General features: G+C 49.5%; 1 protein-coding gene across 6 annotated transcripts in view; it reads left to right on the top strand.

The window, feature by feature from the left end:
• cacnb3a (calcium channel, voltage-dependent, beta 3a) overlaps positions 1-25,932 on the top strand; it is a 60,803-nt gene that overhangs the window by 3,319 nt on the left and 31,552 nt on the right. For 5 of the 6 annotated variants that reach the window (XR_011189091.1, XM_069187249.1, XM_069187252.1 and 2 more), the window contains exon 2: positions 1,067-1,159. Coding sequence is in view for 5 of the 6 variants with exons in the window: in XM_069187249.1 (XP_069043350.1) it covers positions 1,067-1,159 (93 nt within the window). In the remaining variant the exon portion in view is untranslated. Of the gene's footprint in view, positions 1-1,066; positions 1,160-10,483; positions 11,042-25,932 lie in introns of those variants that run through there. The other variant, XM_069187261.1, reaches the window with a different exon arrangement.

Genomic DNA, 25,932 nt, shown 5'->3' with positions numbered 1-25,932 from the left:
CAGTAATAGCAGTAGTAGCAGTAATAGCAGCAGTAGCAGTAATAGCAGTAGTAATAGCTGCAGTAGCAGTAATAGCAGTAGTAGCAGTAATAGCAGTAGTAATAGCTGCAGAAGCAGTAATAGCAGCAGTAGCAGTAATAGCAGTAGTAGTAGCTGCAGTAGCAGTAATAGCAGCAGTAGCAGTAATAGCTGCAGTAGCAGTAATAGCAGTAGTAATAGCTGCAGTAGTAGTAATAGCAGCAGTAGCAGTAATAGCAGTAGTAATAGCTGCAGTAGCAGTAATAGCTGCAGTAGCAGTAATAGCAGTAGTAATAGTAGCAGTAGCGGTAATAGCAGCAGTAGCAGTAATAGCAATAGTAGCAGTAATAGCAGCAGTAGCAGTAATAGCAGTAGTAGTTATAGCAGTAGCAGTAATAGCAGCAGTAGCAGTAATAGTAGCAGTAGCAGTAATAGCAGTAGTAATAGCAGCAGTAGCAGTAATAGCAGCAGTAGCAGTAATAGCAGTAGTAATAGCAGCAGTAGCAGTAATAGCAGTAGTAATAGCTGCAGTAGCAGTAATAGCAGCAGTAGCAGTAATAGCAGTAGTAATAGCTGCAGTAGCAGTAATAGCAGTAGTAGCAGTAATAGCAGTAGTAATAGCTGCAGAAGCAGTAATAGCAGCAGTAGCAGTAATAGCAGTAGTAGTAGCTGCAGTAGCAGTAATAGCAGCAGTAGCAGTAATAGCTGCAGTAGCAGTAATAGCTGCAGTAGCAGTAATAGCAGCAGTAGCAGTAATAGCTGCAGTAGCAGTAATAGCAGCAGTAGCAGTAATAGCTGCAGTAGCAGTAATAGCAGCAGCAGTAATAGCAGTAGTAATAGCAGCAGTAGCAGTAATAGCTGCAGTAGCAGTAATAGCAGCAGTAGCAGTAATAGCAGCAGTAGCAGTAATAGCAGCAGTAATAGCAGCAGTAGTAATAGCAGCAGTAGCAGTAATAGCTGCAGTAGCAGTAATAGCTGCAGCTGCAGCAGCAGTAAGAGTGCTAACACACCCCTCTCCCTCTTCCTCATGCCGTTCCCCTGCCCACAGCTGCCCAGGAAGCTGCCCAAGAAGAAGAGCCGCTTCAAGCGCTCGGATGGCAGCACCTCCTCCGACACCACCTCCAGCTTCATCAAGAGGCAGGTAAGAGCCGGCCAGCGACGCTGCGGCCCGTGTGCAGGCCGAGGTGTGACAGGAGCCCAGGGCAGACCTGCCGCAGCTGAGAGACCGGTTGCCCAGTTTCAACTGGGGAAACCTGCCGAGGACCTGAGGCCATTGGAGAGCGCGGCTGAGCTATGTACAAATACATGACTTGAAAGGAAAGGAAAGTTTCTGTGTCGTAGCCAAGGCGTGAAAGCAATAAAGAAGAAAGGAGAACATCATTCTTCAGCTGTTGAGAAAGAAACGAAAATGTTGAGAAGTTTTTCAACATTTCTACGTCCCAACAGAGCTCCAGTGGAGCAGAGGCCGATGTGCTTCGCTGGTGTAGCGAGTGATAAATCCTGGCCTGGCACTGGTTTCTCCCGACCGCGCTCTGTGATGTTTCTCCACGTTGGCCAGTTCAGTACACGGCTGTGGTGCTGGGGGGCAGAGTCCACTCCCCCAGCGCCCCGCCGCTCCGGCCTGGCAGCTGGAAGGGCCTTGCAGGGGGTGGTGCTGGGGCCGGGGGGCAGTATTTTGGGTGAGCAGGCTGTAAGCACAGTGTCCGGCAGGAGAACTGGCATTAGGCACCTCCAGCTGCTGGTCCTCTGGCAGGGCCGGTACCTAGGATGTGTTCTCCTGGCGTGGCGAGCAGACTTCAGAGAAAGCCCTGCAGGGATGTGAGAAGGCACAGCGCAGTTCAGGGCAGCTGTGGTACACAGGCCCTCCGGAGAGCCCACAGGGACACACAGGGCTCTCTCACTCCCATGGCTACAGCCCCGGCCCACAGGAGACAGCTCTACTCAGAATAGAGCTCCACCCCAAGACTGGCATCCCCTCGGGCCCTGGTGAGCCGAAATTAAGAGCCAGGGCTCCCGCAGACAGGCGCTCTGCTTTTAAACATATCCAGGGCTGATCCTCGGGGGCCGGCCTGTTCGAACCGTGAACTGGTGGCTGTGGTCGGGCTGGGTGATGTCTTGGCATGTTACAGGCTCAGGGGGAGTCTGACAGTGTCGCTCCTATGGGCGTCCTTGCTGCTGCGTACTCCAGATCCTGTTAGGCGTGTCACATGGGTTCTGGGAACGCTGTGATAGCAGGCTGAGATTTTGTGCCTGTTTTAATTAAGGAGACTAAAAGCTCCACCGTGGACAGACGGCACTATACCTTAGTGCACAAGCTTGTTTCAGTTTTGCTGGCTTGGCCATAGATTGAATTCTGAATGTGGCTGCATGTATTTAAATGGTGCTGGAGCATCCCTGTTGTGCCGGCCTGCAGTGTGGCTCTGCTGCTTTTGTGTGGTTCCCTGCGTGAGGCGAAGTCTGATCTAGTTACCTTGACAAGTACTGCAGAGACAAGACAATAACAAGGCAAGAAAATAAAAACATAAATGAAGTAGTAGGCACCTTATCAGCTGCAAGCATATACGTTATACACTTGTTGCTAGGTCAATGAGGCAAGAGATCAATTCTGCAATACCTCGATATGTCCACTAGGTGGGAGCTTTGTTCAGTGTTAGCGTTGGACTAGTTCCATGGAGTCAGGGTGTAGCAGGACTGTTTTCTGACAGTAGCAGTGTTCGTGATACCTGTTAAGTTCCTGTTGTGTTTAATCAGTCTTCACAGATCTCCTTTCTAAGACCAATCTCAAGCCACATTACATGCTCGTGCCCTGGAGGTCTCATTTTTGAAGATTTCGAGTTGGACATGTATTGCTCTGCAGCTCTATCTTTTCATCACATTGAAGTCTCCATCACTGCAAGTTTAGAAGAAGGGTTATCAATGACAGGATCCCATTCCGGAGGCACGCACAGCAAAGCACACAGCTGAAAAACAACACTTTAGAACTTTAGTCTCAGATCCTCTCCAATATTTTGTCTTAGTAATGACCTAACGTTGAATACAGTTTATAGTTGATAAGACAACTGCCAGCAGGTGGCAGCCACGAGCTTTGATCACCATCTCATTAACACATAAGCTGGGAATTTTGTTTAGTCCCGCGGGTGGCCTGTAGAGGTCAGTGAAGAGCAGATATTTATGTCTATGCAGCAGCATCATTGATCACAGGCAGTAAACACTGGTATAACTTTTTATACATAACACCAGAAGGCAAAGTCCTGACCAGAGCCACAGCTGCTCACTGGGCCAGAGCTCCTGAAGCGGACTGGAGAGCATGCGGCTCTCTCCCCCTTCCCAAATGGGACGCCAGTGTAAGCAGATTACCTCCCAGCCATTGGTCCCCACTTTTACAGCTGGGTGGACTGGAACAAGTGGGGTAGTGCGCCTCACTCAAGGTACAACAGCAGGGCCTATAGCAGGGACTCGAGCCCACAGCCTGTCTCATCCACTGCGCTGTGCCACCCCTATTTCTAATCATCTGTATTATAACTATGCTCTCTAATCTGTTTTATGTGTACAAGAGAATGACACTGTAAACAGTAGTGCACACCTCTCTGTAATCATTTTTGTAATCAAGGAGTTGTCAGTTCACAATGTTTCTAGCCTGGGTCTAGAATTGTTTACAAGACATGATCACACAGCTAATTTCTTCAAAGTAGTGTCGTGGGGCCGAGCGGACTGCTCCAGGAATGGCCACCGGGGGGAGAAGAGCTTGTGGAAAGGCAGGCGGGTCATGTTCTGGTTCAGGCGCAGGCTGTAAATCATCCGTAGATCAGTCTAGCGTGACAGGCCTAAGATAAACAGATGACAAGTTTAATGTAGACAAGTGCTGAATATTCCATGCTTGTAGCAACAACATCCATCTATCTTTTAACCACTTCTCCCAGTTCAGAGGCACAGGGGGAGCCGGAGCCTATCCCAGCATGCAAGGGGTTCAAGGCAGGATACACCCTGGTCAGGACACCAGACTATTGCAGGGCACACATGGACACACACACTCACTCCAGCTCCAGTTTTCCCAGGATCCAATAAAACTAACAACAGCATTGCTTAGGACTGTGGGAGGAAACCCACAGGGAGAACATACAGATTGCACCTCAGAAATTGAACCAGGGACCCCAGCTCTGCAAGGCAGCAATGCTGACTACTGTACCACTGTGGTGTGACTCTACATTTTTATCTATAAATACACAATGGGAAACATTGTGGAGATTGAAAGGGTCAGTTATGGTAAAGATTTGGGTGTCTAAGTTAACATGTCATTCATATCTTCCAGATAGTGTAGCAAAAAAAAATTTAAAAAAGGCGAATAAAATGTGAGAATATTTATAGTTAAAAGTGCAGAATTTAAATCAAGAGATGATGTGTTAAAATAGTATAATGCGATAGAGAGAAATTGTTTAGAGTTTGTACAGTTTTTAGTTACCACATTCCAAAAAGTTCACCGCTGATCTGGAATGAGTCCAGAGCAGAACAAGCAGATACTCTTCTTGGTTCAGAAGAATGACCCACGCAGACAGAACACAGGACCTGGACGTTTTTAGTCTTGAATAGAGAACATTCTGAGGGGATGTGATCCAAATATTCAAATTTCTCAAAGGGCACTGACAAAGTCAGGCCAGCAGACGTCTTCAGTATCACCGGTGAAACACAAGCCAGAGGACACAGTTGGAAACGACAAGGAAATACATTTAAAAACAGAGAAGGGGGGGGGGGGCACCTCTTTACACAATAGGTGGCAGGAGTGTGGAACGAGGTGTCCAGCCATGCCGTTGAAGCCGATTACCCTGGTTTCCTTCTAGCAGCAGCTGGATGGGATCCTCAGATCAATTAGCTACTCACTCCCAAACGACTGGATGGCCTCTTCTTGTTTGTAACTGTTCATATGTTTGACGTTCTTGGACAGGTAAACACACACACACTTTCACCATGGTGCCTGCACTTCCTTTACCACGTTTCTTTACCTGTGCCGTGTGTGTGCGGACACAGAGAAGAGGGCAGCGCCGTCTCCTCTGCTCGGGGGGCCGGGGGGGGGGGGGTCTGGCCAGTCCTGCTGGATGGCCCAGACCTGCAAGGAAACGCTTTGTGCTTTCTTCAAAACGCTCTGGCCCAAAGCGGACTCACAATACAGCCCAGCCCGGAGCAAGGAGGCCCAGTGGGCAGAAACAGGACAGCAGTCCACTCCCGCCCCCAGGCCTCCCAGCAGCCCTTCAGCACCGCACAGCCTGGAAACGTGAGACTGATTCCCCCCGCCCCCCCCGGCTTCCGCTGACATGGCTGGTGTCCCGCTTCCGAATAATCAATAGCATCTATAAAAAGCGAGAGGAGAGAGGCGGCACCGATCCGAGCCGGGTGCTGACACAGCTCCTGATCAGTGAAAACAGAGCCGGCTGGCGCACTCCTCCTCCTCTCCCTGCTTCGGGACCCGAGGTCCTTTTCCGGGCGGAGCGCAGCCTCCGTCTCTCCCTTGCCCTTCTCCCACTCGCCGCAGCCTTCTGACCTGACACGTCCTCTCTGTCTCCGCAGCGCGTGCGTCACTCGGACAGGCACACCCGCCTTCGTCCCCCACCTTCGCAGGCGTTTTACCGTGTGGCGCCTGAGTGCATCACAGCAGTCCACTGAGCTGCTCACAGCCCCGCACTGAGGGGGCGCTCCTGCTGTGACTGGTCTGGACACGGCACACTGGAGAGGACTTGCTGCTCTATCGGGTCCTGTGTTCAATCCCTGGGGTTCTCCCCGTATTCACCTTGAGTTTCCTCCAGGTGTTCCGATTTCCTCCCACAGTTCAAACACATGCTAGTAGGCTGATGCGCTCCTGGGACAACTGGCCCTGGTGTGAGTGTGTGTGTGTGTGCCGTGTGATGGGCTCGTCTCCAGCTCCCACGCAACATGGTACTGGATATAGTGGTCCAAAGAAGGATTCAATTCAATTCAAGCTCTGTTGTCCCATTGTCCCATCTTAGTTTTTCCATTTTATAAAATATATAATTCTGGGGAAGAACTGAAATGGCGTTTTCTAGACATATAAGAGTTAAGGCAAAACGTCTATTTGAGATCAGCCAAGCTCTTCCTATGGGACAATGGGAGAATGGGAATTTCCACTGGGGAAATTAGTTTTACAGCACACTCCCAACACAACAACACCATGACAGACTACATTGTACCAGCAGAGACGTCTGTGAAACAGTGTCACAGCAAGTTGAGGGAGAAGGTTGTTCCACACGTTGTTTGAAAGAGATATCGCAGTGGGGATGAAAGATTTCCGGTGTCTGTTAGTATTACACCTGGGGACATGGAGGTTTCTCCCAGTTGGGAGAAGTGTGAACTTGCAGTGGAGGGGGTGAGAGACACAATCCATCACACACATGGCTTGCTTTGCCAACCTCTGTTTGTAGAGGATGGACAGAAGCACTACTGAAATGAGTCCGGCTAGGAGCAGGAGTAATCTTCCACAGCTCGTCCAAGGGACAGAGCACAAGGAAGGTTAGGGTGAGGGCTATGGTGGGGGGTGGGCCACAGAGGGTCAATGGCAGAGAGCAGGAGGCTCGAACCGTGAGATGTTTGCACCAGAGATATTACGTGTTAAAAACTGGATACTTCTGATCTGTGTTCACAGATGCCATTCTGTTTTCCCTCTTCGTTCTGAAGTGTAAAGGACTGTGTTCAGTGTTACATTTAAATCGGTAAAGGCTGTAAAAGTGGTAAGAAACTTTCTGTTCATATTCTGTATTTGTTTGCGGGGTAAGAGAATACGTTTAGACTTCAGGAGTTAATAAGAAAGCGAGGAGACGTTGGTGCAAAGCTTGAGAAGTACTGTAAATGAGAATGAAATGAGTAAAGAAGATGAGAAGTAGACATTGGTGCAAAGTTGAGAAGGAAATCGGGAATAAATCAGCACAGTAAATGCAAAGTAGACACCGATGCAAAGTTTGTGAAGGAAGTGAAAAATAAATGAATAAAGCGAATGAGAAGTGTACCTTGGTGCAAAGCTTGTGCAGAGGAGGGACTGACAGTCTCTGCCACAGAGCTGCACAGTTTTGGCTCTGCACCCCAGGTTGGCAGAACAGCTGGGCCTACGATCATCCCGTGTGTACTTGATGGAAGTTATTCATCGGGGTTTGGGAGGGAAAACAACGACGAGTCAGACTCACACAGCTGTCCACCTAGTCACCATCTACAGTACACAGATACATATTTCTAACTCCAACGCGTCTCCATTCGCATTCGTCTCAAGCATCCCTCCCGCACCCCATCGGTCCACTCCGTCTGAGTGGGGTTCAAGCCACCTCGTCCTGTGGCTGGGAGGCTGCCCGTGAACCTATCTCACCATCCCAGGCGCTCGCAAAGCATCCAGTTCCTGGATATTGTTGTCCCTAGCGAACTTCCCTTATTGTTCCAGATGGTGAATTTGCTTTGCAGGCAGGTAAAGGACATAACCCAGAACAAAATACATTTCACCCAACATGAAGCCATTAAGAAGTTAGAAACTTGCACATCCAGTATGATGAAAGAAAAATATTGCATTGGTGTTGAGAATCCCTTCCTACTGCAGCCAGAATCACAGCGGTGTGGGCAACAGTACTCTGTAGGAAGGACTGAGGCTTCGTCCTTCACTATGAGTTCATCATAATGGAGTTTTTCTTTTTCCTCTGGAAGAGACATGCTTTTTAAAAGGGTTCCGTACTTCGGAGATTCATCCACCCCGCGCTCTATCGCCGAGCTGTATCTGCTGGGGAGCTGTGATCCGGCACTCGGAGACGTTCCCCGAGGGGGCTTTCTGCCTGGCTGGGCTGATGTTTACAGGGACACCATTACTCCCGTCTCAAACACACGCACAAAACCTCTCCTCTTGCCTTGGGGGCCGACTCAAAAGTTCCTACATGAAACACGAGAGAAAAGCAGAAACGTGCTCAACCATCCAGGTGCTGACTGACGTCACCCTGTGAAAGTCGGACAGGGACTCACACCAGAGAGGAAAGGAGACTATGGCTGAGAAATGGAGAAGAACAGAGTGAAGCGTAATAAAACACAGTCAAATCACGGGAAAAGCACAGCAGACAATAACGAGATATTCTACAGGCAGAAGGGTGGCATGGTGGCGCAGTGGTTAGTATTGGTGCCTCGCAGTGCTAGGTTCAGTTTCTGGGGTGCTGTCTGCACGGAGTTTGTATGTGCCGTTTGTGTGGGTTTCCTCCAGGTGCTCTGGTTTCCTCCCACAGTCCAATGGTATACTGGTAGATTAATTGGCTTCTGGGAAAATTGGCCCTGGCGTGAGTGTGAGTGTCTGTGAGTCTTCCCTGTGATAGACTTGCGTCCTGTCCAAGGTGGATCCTGCCACACAACCCTGAATTGATGAGGCAGTTAGAAAATTGATGGATTCAGGGATGGTATAGGCAATATGAAGCCATAGCAAATGCTTTACTGTGGTGAACATCAATAAGGAATACATGTTAAGACCATCTTTCCCATCTCAGCAGACAGAGACACAAATAAATAATGAGCATAATAATAATAATTAATAATTGCTCACACTTATATAGCACTTTTTTTGGTTACACCCCTACTCTTTTTGAGAAACGCCCTGGGATTTTTAATGACCACAGGGAGTCAGGACCTCGGTTTTACGTCTCATCCGTAGGACGGCGCCTGTTTACAGTATAGTGTCCCCGTCACTATACTGGGGCATTAGGACCCACATGGACCGCAGAATGAGCGCCCCCTGCTGGCCCCACTAACACCTCTTCCAGCAGCAACCTCAGTTTTTCCCAGGAGGTCTCCTATCCAGGTACTGACCAGGCTCACACCAGCTGAGCTTCAGTGGGCTGCCAGTTGTGAGTTGCAGAGTGATATGGCTGCTAGCGTAAGCTTAAACAATGCTTCCATGGGAAACAGAGATCGCCAAGGTGAGACCTCTTCTCTCTTTTCATTCTATAGAAATAAACAGGCTGTCAACAACCTGTTCATTTCAGTTACAGTAAGGAACAGGTCACTCATCATTTATAGTACAGCATATTTTATATCTGTTTATCTGGCTCCAGGTTTCTCTACAGTATTTCACACACAACTGGGGTATGAACATCAACCTTCTGCATGATCATCCGTATCAGGCCCTGCAGGGTGCACAAGGCCAAGTTTACTGCTGTGTGTCTTGTACACAGAGTGCTGGATACTGTGTTGCAGCTGGATGATCTCAATGTCAGGGCTGGTCATTTTTAGTGTGGTGGGGCTCAGTGCGTCGACAAATACACCAGCTGCACTGCATATGTACAAATCCATATCCACGCTCAGCAAAACGCAAGAGCACTCTTTGCAGCTGTCAGCTGAATCCGATTAGCGGCCGTAAAGATACAATCAACAAAGCAATAAACAAGACTTGCTCGTCGATACGGTCTATTGCTCGGCGTTGGGGCTTCTCAGTGTCTGGGAGGAAGGGAAGCAGCCTGAAGGCTGCCCCCGCTGCAGTCAGCCTGCAGGTGTGCCGATTCCAGTAGAACAAGCACACCTGTCGGACGAAGGGCACGCTAAACCTGGGGAACAGAGAGCCAGGTCAAAGAGCTACACTAATCCTCAAAACCTCCAGGCAGACTGTCAGGAAACTGGATGGCTAGCTGGCTAGATAGACAGGCAGACAAGCTCGATCATTTGTCGTCTACATTTTCTTTTTGCCTTCGACAGCGTTTCTAATAATACAAGACTGACAGACAGGGCTGTCCAGTTGTAGTCCTGGAGAACCGCTGCTCCTGAGTGATTGTGGGGTCACACTGAAATCATGCAGAACAGAGAAAGTTGCGAGATGCTGGCCAATTTGGCCAATTGTAGCTCGGTAATGAATGAACACACCATGTTCTAGGCTATTGCAGTGGGTGCTGGGCTGTGCTCACACACCTCTCCACTCAGAACAGCAGGCTGACACACAACAGAACTAGTAGTCCACTTTTTAATTACTGTAATTACATGTCTGGGTAGCATGTTGGTACAGTTGCAGCTCCGAGTCCCTGGGATGCTGTCAGCTTGGAGTTTGTATGTTCTTCCAGTGTTTGTATGGATTTCCTCCCACGGTCAAAAGACATGCTGGTAGGTTAATTGGTTTGGGGGAATTTGGGGTGTGTGGGCCCTGTGATGGACTGGCGCCTGTCCAAGGTGTATCCTGCCTTGTGCCTGTTGCTTGCTGGGATAGGCTCCAGCTCCCCTGCAATCCTAAAATTGGATGAAGAGGTTAGAAAGTGTTCGGATGGTGCTACATACCTTCCCTTTTTGCAACCCTTACAGCGCTGAGTTGCTTAGCTAATTTCCAGATATGCAATGTTTGTACAGACAGCAGTGATGCTTTTCAGTGTTTTCATCGCTCGGGGGGAGGGGGATCCCTCAATCACAAAATGACTCACCACTGCAGAGGGAACACAACGCGTAAGAAAACATTCGTTTCAAATCAAATCATTTTTACTGATGGCTCCTATTTTAATGGCGCAGACCACAGCTCTGCTTTGCGTGCTGCTGCCGAGAGGTGTTTATAGACGGTCCCTCTTGACGCTCTCCCACCGTCAGACCAGCCAAGACGGCCAAGACTGAACCATCTTCGCCTCTCTCCCCCTCTCACTCATCCTCAGGGACGGTGTGGAAAATAGAGGGGTGGATAAATTATTAATTACAAAGGGAAGCTCGCTCTGTACTCTACTCCTGTCATCTTAACCTTACTCAGCTCTGGGTCTTCGCTGTTGTGTAATCTTATTTTAAGACCAGAGGGGGATTTAAGTTTCGCCTGGGCGACAGCAGTAGCAGCCGTAGTTCTGCACATGCCGATCCGGTGACTCGTTGCCATATTCTGCGGACCCCGGCTCCGCCAGCCATGCCAAGGAGACGACAGAGACGACGCTTAGCTTGTTGAGCTCCCTAAAGAAGAGCACTCCTCTCGAACCCGAGCGCAGATCACGGCGAGACCGCCCTGTGACCGATGTCGCTGTCCAATTCCAGCGTCCTGTTGCTTAACGAGGTCAGTTGGCTTCTTATTTCAAGGGAGGGGGGTGGGGGCGCGGCGTCCGGGACCTGCAGAGGTTTCCCAGGGAGGAATGCAAGAACGAGCACATTAAAAATTGAACCTGTGTCCGCGCACATGGGCCGCGCGGTCTCCGGGGCTTGCGCAGAGACACGTGAGGCGGCCTAACTGGCTCGAGTGACGCTGGGAGTGGGTCCGGGGTCTGACTGAGCGATCGTGCCCGCTGGCTCGCTCCCGGAGCCGCCCGGCTCGGCAGAGGGGCTGTGGCTTGGCTCTCCTGAGAGGGCTGATGTGTGAGCAGTGGGTGTTGTGCATGTAAAGCTCAGCATGTCTGTTCCTCAACAGGATGGGATTTATGAACCCGAAGGCAGGTAGAAATCTTCGCCTTTTCTGTGCCCGGTAGGAGATTTTTGTAAGAGCACCAAATCTAGTTTTATGACAGGTACTTCAAATACGGCATGTGTTCCCTTGTTACTTTCTGTTTTGCCTCTTATGTATTGGCTCCGTAGACGCTCTTACCCAGATCGGCCGGCCATGTGCTAATTGTGCGGGTGCCAGGAGGTGAAAATAACAATGAGGCACAAACTGGTGGAGCACCACCAGTGCCGCGGCTGCAGAATGAAGCAGTTGAATTAGCGATACAGTGCTTAAAGCACACTGTGGAGATGAAGGCATCATGGGAAGAGCACACCTTTTATCTCTTCTGCACGCGCACGCCCGCTCCTCCGTCCCTCTCTCTCCCCGACTGCAGCGCTGCTCGGTTTGTCCGTGCGCCCCTCACACGTTGACACCAGGCAGTGTTGAGCTTGTGAGACACGTGGTGTTCAACACAGTAACTCACTTCAGCACACACCCAAATGCACCCTGTCATCTTCACATGTGTGTGCGTGTAAGATAGCAGCAGGACAGCTTCTGAGCCCAATACGGAATCTGGTTATTTTAGTCATCTCTATTCTGTGGTCTGCATTTATTTTGTGTATATATTATTGGGTCATCAGTGATGGACGCATCCCATCCAGGGTGTACCCTGCCTTGCGCCTGTTGCTTGCTGGGATAGGCTCCGGCTTCCCCCTGACCCTGAATTGGAAGAGGTTAGAAAATGGATGGATGGATTACGGGGTAGTGGACTAACTAGAGGTAACCATAACTGTGCATGAACATACTGCTGTCTATTGCAGATTTTCCTTTGGATGTCCCGCAAATCTGCCTTGTCTGTCATAGCAGTCCCGCTGCTGGACTCTGATACCTTGAGTTAGCACTGGAAACTGCTATGAGCGTTGTACTTCACATCATGGAAAGCACAGCAAAATCCAAATTAAATCAGGAAACAATTGGAGAGGAAGACCACAGTAAAGCTGTGGGTTTGCCATGTATATGCGCTACGGGCGTCTTTCTCTGTGTATCTTCCACTGCAACGGACATGAGTCCTGTCCAGGATACCCTGCCTTGTGCCTGTTGCTTGCTGGGACAGGCTCTGGCCCCCCCATGACCCTGAATTGGAAGAAACATTTAGAAAATGGAAGGATGGACATGCTGTGGGCAGACAAATGAGACCAGAGGAGCAGAGAGGCAGACAGGTAGATGTGTGCTGGACAGGCGGACAGGAAGGCAAATGGATGGACAGTTTCTGATACTGCAGCTCTGCCTTTAACTTCCCAGTCCCGCCCTCTCCCCTCCTTCATGTTTTATTTATTCCAAGTGTTCGTGTTCTCAGCACGGATGGATGCCTCCCTCCCCTTGCTTGCTCCTTGCATTAAGGCCTCATAAATTATAAAGCCGAAATCCACCGCAGTCTCAAACCGCGCTGTCGTTAGAGGGTGAGTAGCACACAGAGCTGAGCAGTCAGTCCATCAGTGGGCAGGCAGCTGTTCTGGTGCTTCATTTCTATATTTCTCCTCTCCTCGCACCCGGGCTCTAGGCAGTGTGGAGTTCCTCTATCCTGTCTTCGGCTGCAGTGGAACCCAGCTGATTGAACACTTTTATAGGACTTAAATGGCTCTTTGTTTGACCATTAATGACTTAATTGGCCCTTAATTGTTTAATTTATCATGTTGCTACAGGTAACTCCATTTATTCAGTTTTGTGCACAACAAAGACGCCTCTTCATTCACTGTCTTGCCATCATATTGGTCTTCTCAAACTAAGCCAATAACTGTTTTATTTAGGTAATTTAAGACTGGGGTTGTAATAAATACTGGGAACCTTGTGTTGCCCACAAGGACCAGTGTCCTGTACCGTGTCCTGGGATGGGAAAAGCTGTAGAATAGCTTCTTAGCCTCATTTCAAAAAAGCACAGCTGTGAGGCAGGAAACGGGACACTGGGCTCCTGGGCGCTCACTTTACTGCTCGATTTGCCTATGGCTCTCAGACCAGTGATCGCAGTGGCACAGCAAGATGTTGCAGTGCCCTGCCAAGTTAATAGAATATACCATCCGAAAATGTTCTAACCACTTCTTCCAATTCAGGGATCCAAACTGGGTGGGACACCAGTCCGTCACAGAGCACACACAGACACAAACACACACACGTCAGGGACAGTTTTCGCAAAAGCCGATTATCCTACCAGCAAGTCTTCGGATCGGGAAAAAAACGGAGCACCTGGGGAAACCCAGGAGAACACGGGAAGAACGTACAAACTCTACACGGATATCACCCCAGGTCCAGAATTGAACCTGAGGCCCCTGCTCTGCAAGGCAGCAGTAATGACCACTGCACTGCCTAGAATATACCAGCCTGTCCAAAGTGCATTCCATTTCAAGTTCATTCGCATGTAGCTGCAGACTGGTCCCTTTCCTCAATGTGCTGGCAAGGAAGGCTCGGGCAAGTGGCCTCACACGAAACCTGAAAGTTGGTGTGTGTGCCTGTGGAGCATCACTGGTGGCAATAGCAGGCCTGTCTAATGTGTTGATTTAGTAAGCCTCCAGGGTTTGTGGGCAGAGGCTGGAGGAAGACAAAGGCAGAAAATAAAGTGAATTCAGTCATTTTTTGGGTGAGTCGCACTGCAAAGTGCAGGGAAATACCTGGACAGTTGTGTGGCTCCACCATGGCTACACAGCTGTGGAAGGGCTCCGGTATCGACTCTGGGTCTCCCAGGGGTTTTAGATCTCCAAGCCAGGAATATGAGTGTGCTGCTAGACGCGTCCTTCACATTCTGAACCCATGAGTGGGAATGTACCTGACTCCCAGTATAGAGACCCGAACAAAACCACACACACCCCAAATGAACTCTTTACCTCGAGTTCCCCTCCTCGCCAGTCCCAAAGACTCTCCCAGTTTCTTCTTGTACATTTAGAATTGCCGGTGCTTAATGATTCGGATGCATTATCTGCTCACTACCAAACAGGCCGCTCTTTTGTGACTTCTGACGTCTGATATCCTAGGACACAAGGCTGTGTTCAGTCATTGATTAATTTAAAATCAACATCCCTGCTCTAAAGAGGCTTGGTTGCGCAAAGTGAGCGGGATGTATATATATCCTTTCGCTCACTGACTCCCTCGGAGGGCACTTAGAGGGTTTTGTCTTTTTCCGGCCCTCCCCTGGCGCTCCAACTCCCCCTCCTCCCGCCCTGGTGTGACAGACAGCAGGCAGGCAGAGGGGATAGACAGGGCGCGATCGTGACGCCACAGTGCAGCTCACAGGCGCGGCAGCAGCAGGGACAAGGCGCCTCCGTCGGGGGGGGGCACGGCTCGCCAGGCGCGCACTTCCCTCCCAACCCGCGCGGGACGCACTCAGGGTCCGCCAGCCGAGGCACCAGCTCTCCCCGACTGAGTAGGCAGAGCCGCCGCCAGACACGAGAGAGATCCCCAGTTCCCGCAGAGCCGGCGCGCTGAGGAGGCGAATACAGGTCAGGCGGCAAACGAGAATTCAGGAACGCGGGAGGTCTCCTGATGTACAGTAGGTCAGGCTGGGTCTGTAATCGTTTTTCTGTTCTGTGTCCGAGGGGCAGTGAGTGGGCAGCAAGGTTTTTAGAGCTTTACATGGGAATTGAAAAGTAAATATTTGTTTTTAAATCTGGGTTTACGAGACAAGATGTGGCTCGGCCTTTCTTAATACCAGATTTTGCTTGTTCCAGAACGAAATATTAAAATATCAGTGTGTTAAAGTTCATTATTAACAATATGAACTACAAGGAGACGGAGCAGACAGTGATGCATCGGTTTTGATTTAACGTGAACTGCATGCAGATTAAAGATGAGATGCAGGGCGCTATATACATGCAAGGATCCATCATCATCTTAACCCAGGTATTAACCCATCTACTGTACTTAATACGTCCTTCTGGAACGAAATATCTTTTTTTTAGAACCATAATTTGGATACATGTTCATTTTCATGATACTGATATTCATACTGTCACAGAAACTACTGCTGCTAAACACTTCTGACACTGCTGGGAGTGCTAATCACTCCTGACACTATTGGGAGTATTAATCACCCCTGACATTGTTGAGAGTGTAAATCACTCCTGATGCTGACACTACTGGGAGTGCTAATCAGTCCTGACACTGCTGGGAGTACCTGGCCAGCAGCTTTGCCCCCACCCCTCAGGGTGGTGTGTGGCACAGGTGAAATAGGCTGGGTTTGCAGTGTGGCAGAGGGAGGTTGCTGGATCTGCTGGCTGCAGTGTTAAATACTGCATGAGTTTGAAAGCACTCACAGCCCAGTCCTGCAAGCCAGTGAGGGTGGGGGGGCACTGATGCCTCGGTGGGCTGCACAGCTCTGATCAGATGTGACGAGACAGCACACGTGTACCTCAGACAGGGAGAGAGTCAGGGAGACTCCAGCGCACAAAGGAAACATCGAGTCTGCCTGTGTGCCTTCTCTCTTTGTCAACCCCCCATGCTCTCTCCAGCTCAGCTGTTCACTCTCTCTCCAGCTCTGCTGTTCACTCTTCCTCTCACTCTCTCTCCAGCTCTCCTGTTCACTCTCCCCCTCACTCTCTCTCCAGCTTTCCTGTTCACTCTCCCCCTCACTCTCTCTCCAGCTCTCCTGTTCACTCTCCCCCTCACTCTCTCTCCAGCTCTGCTGTTCACTCTTCCTCTCACTCTCTCCAGCTCTCCTGTTCACTCTTCCTCTCACTCTCTCCAGCTCTCCTGTTCACTCTCCCCCTCACTCTCTCTCCAGCTCTACTGTTCACTCTTCCTCTCACTCTCTCTCCAGCTCTCCTGTTCACTCTCCCCCTCACTCTCTCTCCAGCTCTGCTATTCAATCTTCCTCTCACTCTCTCCAGCTCAGCTGTTCACTCCCCCCTCACTCTCTCCAGCACTCCTGTTCACTCTTCCTCTCACTCTCTCACCCTCCAGCTCTGCTGTTCACTCTCCCCCTCACTCTCTCTCCAGCTCTGCTGTTCACTCTTCCTCTCACTCTCTCTCCAGCTCTCCTGTTCACTCTTCCTCTCACTCTCTCACCCTCCAGCTCTCCTGTTCACTCTCACCTCCACTCTCTCTCCAGCTCTGCTGTTCACTCTTCCTCTCACTCTTTCCAGATCTCCTGTTCACTCTCACCTCCACTCTCTCTCCAGCTCTGCTGTTCACTCTTCCTCTCACTCTTTCCAGATCTCCTGTTCACTCCCCCCCTCACTCTCTCCAGCTCTGCTGTTCACTCTTCCTCTCACTCTCTCACCCTCCAGCTCTGCTGTTCACTCCCCCCTCACTCTCTCCAGCTCTGCTGTTCACTCTTCCTCTCACTCTCTCACCCTCCAGCTCTGCTGTTCACTCTCCCCCTCACTCTCTCCAGCACTCCTGTTCACTCTTCCTCTCACTCTCTCACCCTCCAGCTCTGCTGTTCACTCTCCCCCTCACTCTCTCTCCAGCTCTGCTGTTCACTTTTCCTCTCACTCTCTCTCCAGCTCTCCTGTTCACTCTTCCTCTCACTCTCTCACCCTCCAGCTCTCCTGTTCACTCTCACCTCCACTCTCTCTCCAGCTCTGCTGTTCACTCTTCCTCTCACTCTTTCCAGATCTCCTGTTCACTCTCACCTCCACTCTCTCTCCAGCTCAGCTGTTCACTCCCCCCTCACTCTCTCCAGCTCTGCTGTTCACTCTTCCTCTCACTCTCTCACCCTCCAGCTCTGCTGTTCACTCCCCCCTCACTCTCTCCAGCTCTGCTGTTCACTCTTCCTCTCACTTTCTCACCCTCCAGCTCTGCTGTTCACTCCCCCCTCACTCTCTCCAGCTCTGCTGTTCACTCTTCCTCTCACTTTCTCACCCTCCAGCTCTGCTGTTCACTCCCCCCTCACTCTCTCCAGCTCTGCTGTTCACTCTCCCCCTCACTCTCTCTCCAGCTCTGCTGTTCACTCTTCCTCTCACTCTCTCACCCTCCAGCTCTGCTGTTCACTCTCCCCCTCACTCTCTCTCCAGCTCTGCTGTTCACTCTTCCTCTCACTCTCTCTCCAGCTCTCCTGTTCACTCTTCCTCTCACTCTCTCACCCTCCAGCTCTCCTGTTCACTCTCACCTCCACTCTCTCTCCAGCTCTGCTGTTCACTCTTCCTCTCACTCTTTCCAGATCTCCTGTTCACTCTCACCTCCACTCTCTCTCCAGCTCTGCTGTTCACTCTTCCTCTCACTCTTTCCAGATCTCCTGTTCACTCCCCCCCTCACTCTCTCCAGCTCTGCTGTTCACTCTTCCTCTCACTCTCTCACCCTCCAGCTCTGCTGTTCACTCCCCCCTCACTCTCTCCAGCTCTGCTGTTCACTCTTCCTCTCACTCTCTCACCCTCCAGCTCTGCTGTTCACTCTCACCCTCACTCTCTCTCCAGCTCTGCTGTTCACTCTTCCTCTCACTCTCTCACCCTCCAGCTCTGCTGTTCACTCTCCCCCTCACTCTCTCTCCAGCTCTGCTGTTCACTCTTCCTCTCACTCTCTCACCCTCCAGCGCTGCTGTTCACTCTCCCCCTCACTCTCTCTCCAGCTCTGCTGTTCACTCTTCCTCTCACTCTCTCTCCAGCTCTCCTGTTCACTCTCACCTCCACTCTCTCTCCAGCTCTGCTGTTCACTCTTCCTCTCACTCTCTCCAGCTCAGCTGTTCACTCCCCCCTAACTCTCTCCAGCACTCCTGTTCACTCTTCCTCTCACTCTCTCACCCTCCAGCTCTGCTGTTCACTCTCCCCCTCACTCTCTCTCCAGCTCTGCTGTTCACTCTTCCTCTCACTCTCTCACCCTCCAGCTCTGCTGTTCACTCTCCCCCTCACTCTCTCTCCAGCTCTGCTGTTTACTCTTCCTCTCACTCTCTCACTCCATCTCTCCTGTTCACTCTCGCCCTCACTCTCTCCATCTCTGCTGTTCACTCTCCCACTCACTCTCACTCTCACGCTCCCCTGTTCACTCCCCCCCTCACTCTCACTCTCCAGCTCTGCTGTTCACTCTCTCTGTCTCTATTCTCTTATCACATTTTCAAAACTGATATAATTTTTTTATCCGTAAGTGCAGGAGTCCACATTCCCCAACTTTTAGGTCTGCTATTATTATTTTGTTAAATTAAAGAAATTAAAACTACCCCTTTTATCATATTTAAGTATTATTATAGTCTACATTTTCAAAGCTAGGTTTGTGGTTTTTACTCCCTGATTATATTGTGGAGAAGTGGTCAGAGGTCCTGCCTGTGTGACTCTCAGACGGGGTACAGCTGGTGAGCTCTTGAGCACAGTACTTTACTCAGATTGCTCCACTAAAATGCTGAATTAAATCAGCTGAATTAATGGGCACAAATAGAAGCTGCATTGGAAAAAATGTCAGCTAAATGAATTAATAATTAACTCCTTCAATAGAACTGTCTTTTTAATTAAACATTCTTTTTTGAAAAGGCAGATTAGACGTTGCCTTTATAGCTAATTATATTGTTCATCTTAAATCTACAATGTGACAGCTATTTTTGTCATATTCAGTAAATAATAAATGGGTGATTAAATAATAAGTTAATTTAGGGTAACCAAGAGAGAAGGGTGTGTGGATAAATGCAAGTATATTTGTTAGTGTCTATAAGTCTGTAACAACAAACAGGACTTACGGTACAGGGTTTAGGACTTTTTCCTCCTTCCCACGAGAGCCTGGTGCACTGTCTCTCTCCCTAAATGTCAGGAGACTATAACTGGTCCATGTCTGAGATCCTCTCCACCGCAGAGGAGAACTCAGAGTAGGAGGCTAAATTTAGCAAGTGAAGAACATTTGTCATCTCCAGCACACAAACCCCACCTTTATTCCCTCTGCCTCTATCCTCTCTGCCATCTTTCCACCTGGTGCCCTCACTCTCTCTGCTGGATGTTTGTCTCCCCCTTGTCCTCTCTCCCCTTTCTGTCCTGTGTCCTCCCTTGGCCCCCTCTCCTCTCCTATCTGTCTCCTATCCCCTGGGTTGTTTCATCTCTCCTCTCCTATCTGTCTCCTATCCCCTGGGTTCATCCCTCTCTTCTCTCTCCTATCGGTCTCCTATCTCCTGGGCTCATCCCTCTCTCCTCTCTCCTCTCCTCCTATCTGTGTCCTATCCCCTGGGCTCATCCCTCTCTCCTCTCTCCTATCTGTCTCCTATCCCCTGGGCTCATCCCTCTCCCCTTTTCCTGCCCTCTCTGTTATCCCTCCATCTCTCCCTGTCTGACTTGTTCCCTATCTTCAGACTGTCTGATTGTCCACACCCCCCATCCCGTGGTCCCATCCCTCCTTCTCCCTCCATCCCACTCCCTCTGACTGTCTCCATCCTTTGTTCCTCATCCCTCCTATTCCTCTCACATGGGAGCAGTGGGGATACCTATTTCCAGGATCTGACCATGCAGTGATTTTCCAATAGGATTTCCTGGATTATAGTGACATGTCTTTGTACTGGTTTTACTGTGGGCAGTAAAACCTGTGTGCAGATTCTGTCACAGGATCTGCGCCTGTGGCTGGATGGTTGCCGGTTTGTATCCCACGGCTGGCAGGGGAATCCTACTCCGCTGGGCCCCTGAGCAAGGCCCTTAACCCTAGCTGCTCCAGGGGTGCTGTACAATGGCAGACCCTGCGCTCTGACCCCAAGCTTCTCTCCCTGTCTGTGTGTCTCATGGAGAGCAAGCTGGGGTATGTGAAAAGACAAATTCCTAATACAAGAAATTGTATATGGCTAATAAAGTGATCTTCTATATATTATAGAAAATATATCACTGCTCTGGACTTAGTACAGCGCATTCTGGGGCTGAAGCAAGTGCCCTTCACTTGGTAACATTTGGCCCTGCTTTTGTAAAGGTACCTCCTAGTAAACATGCAAGAAGAAGGCTGAAGGGCTGGCCAGTGAACCGAGTTTCTCTAAGGCATTTCAGTGCTGTGGCTTGGACAGCTGGCCTGGTCCTGCATACTTGTTTTCATGGTTTAGGATTGGTAGAGGAACAGAGGCCAGCAGGGGCCTCAGCTGGAAAGGACAGGAGTCTGGCAGCTGTTGTGTCACCAGAACCACAATCTGGCATGATTTCATGAAGGAAGGTTTGGAAAGTGAAGTGGGAGGAGCAGATTTCACCTCTTTTGTCGTTTGGTTCTTAACAGTTTGAAGGATTCAGGTGAGTGCAGGTTGTTATGTGCAGATAGCAAAAAACATAAACTAAACACACCATAGGTATCACTGAGCTAGAAGTGGGTGGCTCAGTGGTAAGCATGACTGCCTCGTAGCACTGGGGTCCGGGTACAGTTCTGGACCTTGGGTGCTATCTGTGTTCAGTTTGCATGTTCTTCTCGTGTTCGTGTAGGTTTCGTGTAGAGTCTCTTTAGTCTGAAGGGAGTGTCCTGCACTGACAGGCTGAAGGAACTGAGTCTCTTTAGTCTGAAGGGAGTGTCCTGCACTGACAGGCTAAAGGAACTGAGTCTCTTTAGTCTGAAGGGAGTGTCCTGCACTGACAGGCTAAAGGAACTGAGTCTCTTTCGTCTGCAGAGAGTGTCCTGCACTGACAGGCTAAAGGAACTGAGTCTCTTTCGTCTGCAGGGAGTGTCCTATACTGACAGGCTGGAGCAATTGTGTCTCTTTAGTCTTGAATAAAGTATTCAAAATCCTTAAAGGCAGAGTCAACCCAGTGGACTTCTTCAGAATCGACAGTGAAATACAAACCAGAATACACAATGGGAAACTACAGAGAGTTGGATTTAAAACTGAGAACCGCAGGCACTTCTTTACACTAAGGGTGGTGGGAGAGTGGAACATGCTACGCAGCCATGCAGCTGAAGTCGATACCCTGGCTTGTTTCAAGAAGTGGCCAGATGTTCATATGGGATGAATGGCCTTCTCTCTTTTTTATAATCTTGTATTTGTTATAGGATAGAATGAGCTTCACTGACATGGGCAGGGAATTTGTTCCAGACCCTTTTATGACCCTTATGTGTCCCCTAATTCCAGTGCTAAACACACTACTTTTTAGTGTAGTGTCCTCGTGTCCTCGTGTCTTAGTCTCACAGCGGGTCCTGGAGTTGTTCTCTCTGCCCGTAGTCAGCACTTGCCGCAATAACATTGAACACAGATGAACATTGCTCCTCTCCTCCCATCTCCTTCCTTCACGTACAAAGTAAACCCCTTTAGGCTGCGATTTCAAACCTTAGAAATCAGGAAGCCATAGACGGTTTGTGCATGTCTGCAGGCATGCCAGTGTGTGTGCATCTCTTCAGAAGAAAAAGAGGAAGATCTATAGGCCTGGAGGTGTCAGTAAAAGTCATTACTGTGCAGTGCACTTAGTACTACTCTCACCCGCCCCGTCTCACTGTCTCTCTTCAAAGGGCAAGCTGAGTGCTGCTCACAAATAAAGGCATTCAAATGGCCAGAGGCCACTGAACAGGGGGAGATCCAGAATAAAAACTGGGCGTTAACACTCGCTCTCTGGGTCAGTGGCTGCGTACAGCACATGGCGTTAACACTCGCTCTCTGGGTCAGTGGCTGCGTATTACACAGGGTTTGTCCAGCCACGTCTTGAAGAATTACAGGGTATCAGTTTCAACACATGGCAAGGGCAGCTTGTTCCACACCCCACCACCCTTTGTGTAAAGGCGTTCCTCCTGCACTCAGTCTTGACTGCACTTTCTTTTATACCTTGTATATATATATTTTTTTTTTACATTTTGAAGGTGATAATTCTTTTGCTTTCTGAAGTCATGTTAAATCTTAATAGAGGCGTTGAATGCGCCAAGTCATGGCTAGCTGACGGCATAGTCTCTTTAAAGTGTCTTTAAATCAAGAGAAAACTAACTTTTACCAGGGTGCGTGGTGTACAGGGCAGTTCTTCTGGGTTCTGCGGTAGCTGAGGTCCTTGCTGTACTGCTGGTAAAACCTGGGATGGATCAAATGGGCTCCTCACGACTCCTCACGGGAGTTGGATCCGATCCCTCCGAAGGCATTACCGGAAAACCTGTGCTGCGCCTAAACAGACAGATGAGCTGGGAACAGTGGATGGGCCATTGCATCTTCCCACTCCTGTGTGCCAGACAGAGACAGAGGGGTCAACAGAGGGAGTGAGAGGGAGGATGGAGCTCTGGGAGTCTCTGCGGAGCAGAGAGTTTGAGCATTAATTATGCATCGGAAATGGCAGTTAACACAGCATGGGAACTGTCTCTGTAACGCAATACGGTAACATCGTTATGGAGCACTTAAGCCCACTCCAGCAGCTGCTCTGCTCAGCTCATAAAGACGGGCTGGGCGAAGAGAGCAAGCTCTCTGGCATGGCTGGCTCCTGGAGAGCGAGCACTGCCCTCCATGTCCGTCTCCGACTCCAGCGCCACGTTCCTGCTCAGCGAGGTAGGGCCGCCTTCCCCGGACCCTCACTCTCTCTCCCGTCGCGGCTCTCCTCCTCCTCTGCCTCAGTCTGTTTCTCCTTTTTCCTCTCCTCCGCTTCCCCCCTTTTCACTCTCTTCCCACTCCCTCTCTCTCCCCCCCTCTCTCCTGCCAGCCCCCTCCCCCTCGCTCTCACTCTCTCTCCGCTGTCCAAAGAGCTGCGATCCTGGGAAGCGGGAGAGGTCTCAGTGGAGCTAGGTGGACCGCTTGGTCAGGGTTCGACAATGGCAGGTGTTAGAGAGAAGCAGGAGGTAAGACGATCCCAGCGGGTTTCCTCCGCGTCCCACGGACCGCCATAGAGGCAGGGCGGCCGGAGCCGGGCTGCTCGCCTGCGTTGCACGGCTCGAGAACAGGCACCCGCTGCCACGCGTGAGAACAGAGGGAGGCTACTTTAACACGATGGCTGCAGGTTGTCACAGAAGTGCAGTCGTGCCGAAGAGATCTGGACACCACCATGTCAGGAAGAGGCGTGCCGTTGCCAAATTCTTGAAAAGATCAGGGGTGTTCTATGATCGTTGCCTTCGCTGTGCAGCTGAAAGCCCTTGCCTGGCAGAGAGAGTAGCCGAACACACATGTCCGTTTAAGAGCTGGTGATTTCGCAGTACTGGGGGTCCGGACTCTGGCCCACATGGCCTCTCGCTTTGGTTAAGGCTGAGGTTAGGGATAATCCATCCTCAGTCCGAACAGCTGTGGTCTCTGGGTTTTTGGGGGGATCTCTTAAAGGCAGTGGAACCTGAAGAGCAGGAAGTTGTTGTTAAAGTGGTGCCAGGAGCCCTGTAAAGAGCTGATTGTTAAGAAGTGGGTTGGAACGAAAACCTGGAGGCACGCTGGACAGCCCCCGCTGAGGCTCAGTGCAGATATTCTTCCTCATGTTAATGAGCTGCTGCTCTGTCCCTTTTTCTGCACTCATGTTTGCTGATGGAATGTAGGATCTGTTTCAGGTTTTTCAGGTATAAAAAAAATACTCTCCCTTTAAGTACAGAAATGTAAGTTTATTCTTACAGTTTATCACTTGCACTTAAACCGTGCGGTTGGGCGACAGGAGAGCAAAGTGTTGCACTGTTTTTGGAGTTCAGAAAATCTGACCATGTTTTTGCATGTAAGAGAAGCTCGGAAAACGTATTGTAGGTGGGCAAAGGTTTATTTCTCACATGCAATTGCAAATTCTTATCTCATCCTGCATGAAAACGTTACCATGGAATAAATACACTTCCTGTGTTCAAGAATTCCAGGAATCACTCAGTACCCACCGTGACTCTGCTGCGCCCCTGCTGGCCAGACGGTGTCCCACCATGGAATTTCATCCGAAGAGAAATTCTGTTCATGGACATTTTCAGAGGGTGGAACAGTGCTGGGGCCCTGGGCTCCATCCTGGACCAGGGGTGATATCTGTGTGGAGTTTGTATGTTCTTCCCGTGTTTGTGCAGGTTTCCTCTATGTCCTCCGGTTTCCTCCCACCGTCCAGAGACATGCTGGCGGGTTAATTGTCTTCTGGGAAAACTGGCCCTGGTGTGAGTGTGCGTTTGTGTCGGTGTGTTCCCTGTGCTAGACTGGTGTCCAGTGTGCATCCTGCCTTGTTCTCATTGCCTTCCAGGTTAGGGTCCGGCTCCCCAGTGACCTTGAATGGGGTTAAGCTGTTAGAAGATGGATGGTTAGACTTTTATGGACATTTCAGTGGAATTCTAATAGTTTGTGTTAATTACTTTCTTTCAGTTGAAAGGGAAAGAGAGGAAGTCATTTTGTATGGAACACTGCATGGTGAAATATATCAACAGAAAAATGTTTCTTATTCTCTATATTATAACAGAAAAAACAAACATTTTCTATTACCTGTGGTGTATGAAATGTATAACATTTTGACAAGTTTTTGAGTTAGCTTATAACATGTGGAAGTATTTGTATAGCCTTTAGACAGCATGAAACCTATTTGTCATTCGTCAGATCCCAAACTGTGCTAAATTCTTGTCATTTTGTAGCACTGCTTTGTAGGTTATGGCTTTATTCTTATTCATTATTTTTACAGCTATATTTAATTTAAAAAACAAATTCAATTTGACTTCTAGTGATCTGCTCAGCTCTCAGGCACCACTGACTCTTGAGTATTTAGGTCTCCTCAGCATATCAGTCACAGATAAGGATGTACGAAGGTATATAAGGACCTACAGTGTACATAAAGACAAACAGCATTATGTAAGGACTTGTAGTGATACATAAAAGACCTACTGTGGTTTATAAAGACCTACAGGAGTGTGTATGAACTTACACAGTACGTACATGTTATTCAAGGACCTACAGTGGTATATAAGAACCTAATGTGGTATAATGGTGGTATACAAGGACTTACAATGGTATGTAAGACCCTACAGTAGTATATAAGGATCTATAATGGTATATAAGGGCGTATAATTGTACATAATGACCAACAGTGCTATATAATGACCAGCTGTGGTATATAAGGACCTATATAGGTATATAAGGACCCACAGTGGTATGCAAGAACGTATAATGGTATATAAGGACTAACAGTGGTATAAGGACCTGTGGTGGTTTATAAGGATCTATGATGCTATATAAGGACCTGCAGTGGTGTAAAGGACCTGCAGTGGTATTTAAGAACCTATAAGGGTATATAAGGAACTACAGTTGCCCGTTAGCCTTCCCCCACTCTCCTATTATCTGACTGGCTAAGAGCACCAATCATGGCCAGGCTGCCAGGCCAGTGGAGGGGGAGAGGGTGCCGTGCGGACTGTCCTGGGACACTGATCCTGTCCCGCAGGACAATGAAAGCGCTCAGGTCTAGGTTGTTTGTGGTAGGAGATGATGTGGTGATGAGAGGACCCGCTGACTATGTAACTGGAGTGGCTTCATTTGAGACAGACTCTTGAATCCATCTTAGCGAAGGCTCGCTGTGGCAAATCTGCAGTTCTTTGGCACATTTTACCATAGTTTTACCCTGCTTACACTACCCATCTGCTCCAGTGTGCCATCGGTTTGCACGGTTCCAGTGGTGCTTTACTGAGACGACGCTCTGCTCCTGCCACGGCGTGCAGGGAAACAGCTGCAGCACTGTCTGATCAAACCACTCTTTCCCCCGTCTCTCTTTCTCAGTTCTTTCTTTTCAAGA

The sequence above is a fragment of the Lepisosteus oculatus genome, chromosome 1 (genome assembly GCF_040954835.1).
Source record: "Lepisosteus oculatus isolate fLepOcu1 chromosome 1, fLepOcu1.hap2, whole genome shotgun sequence".
Classification (NCBI taxonomy): domain Eukaryota; kingdom Metazoa; phylum Chordata; class Actinopteri; order Semionotiformes; family Lepisosteidae; genus Lepisosteus; species Lepisosteus oculatus.
Note: the sequence above shows the minus strand (reverse complement) of the source record. Positions and strands in the feature narration are given on the sequence as shown.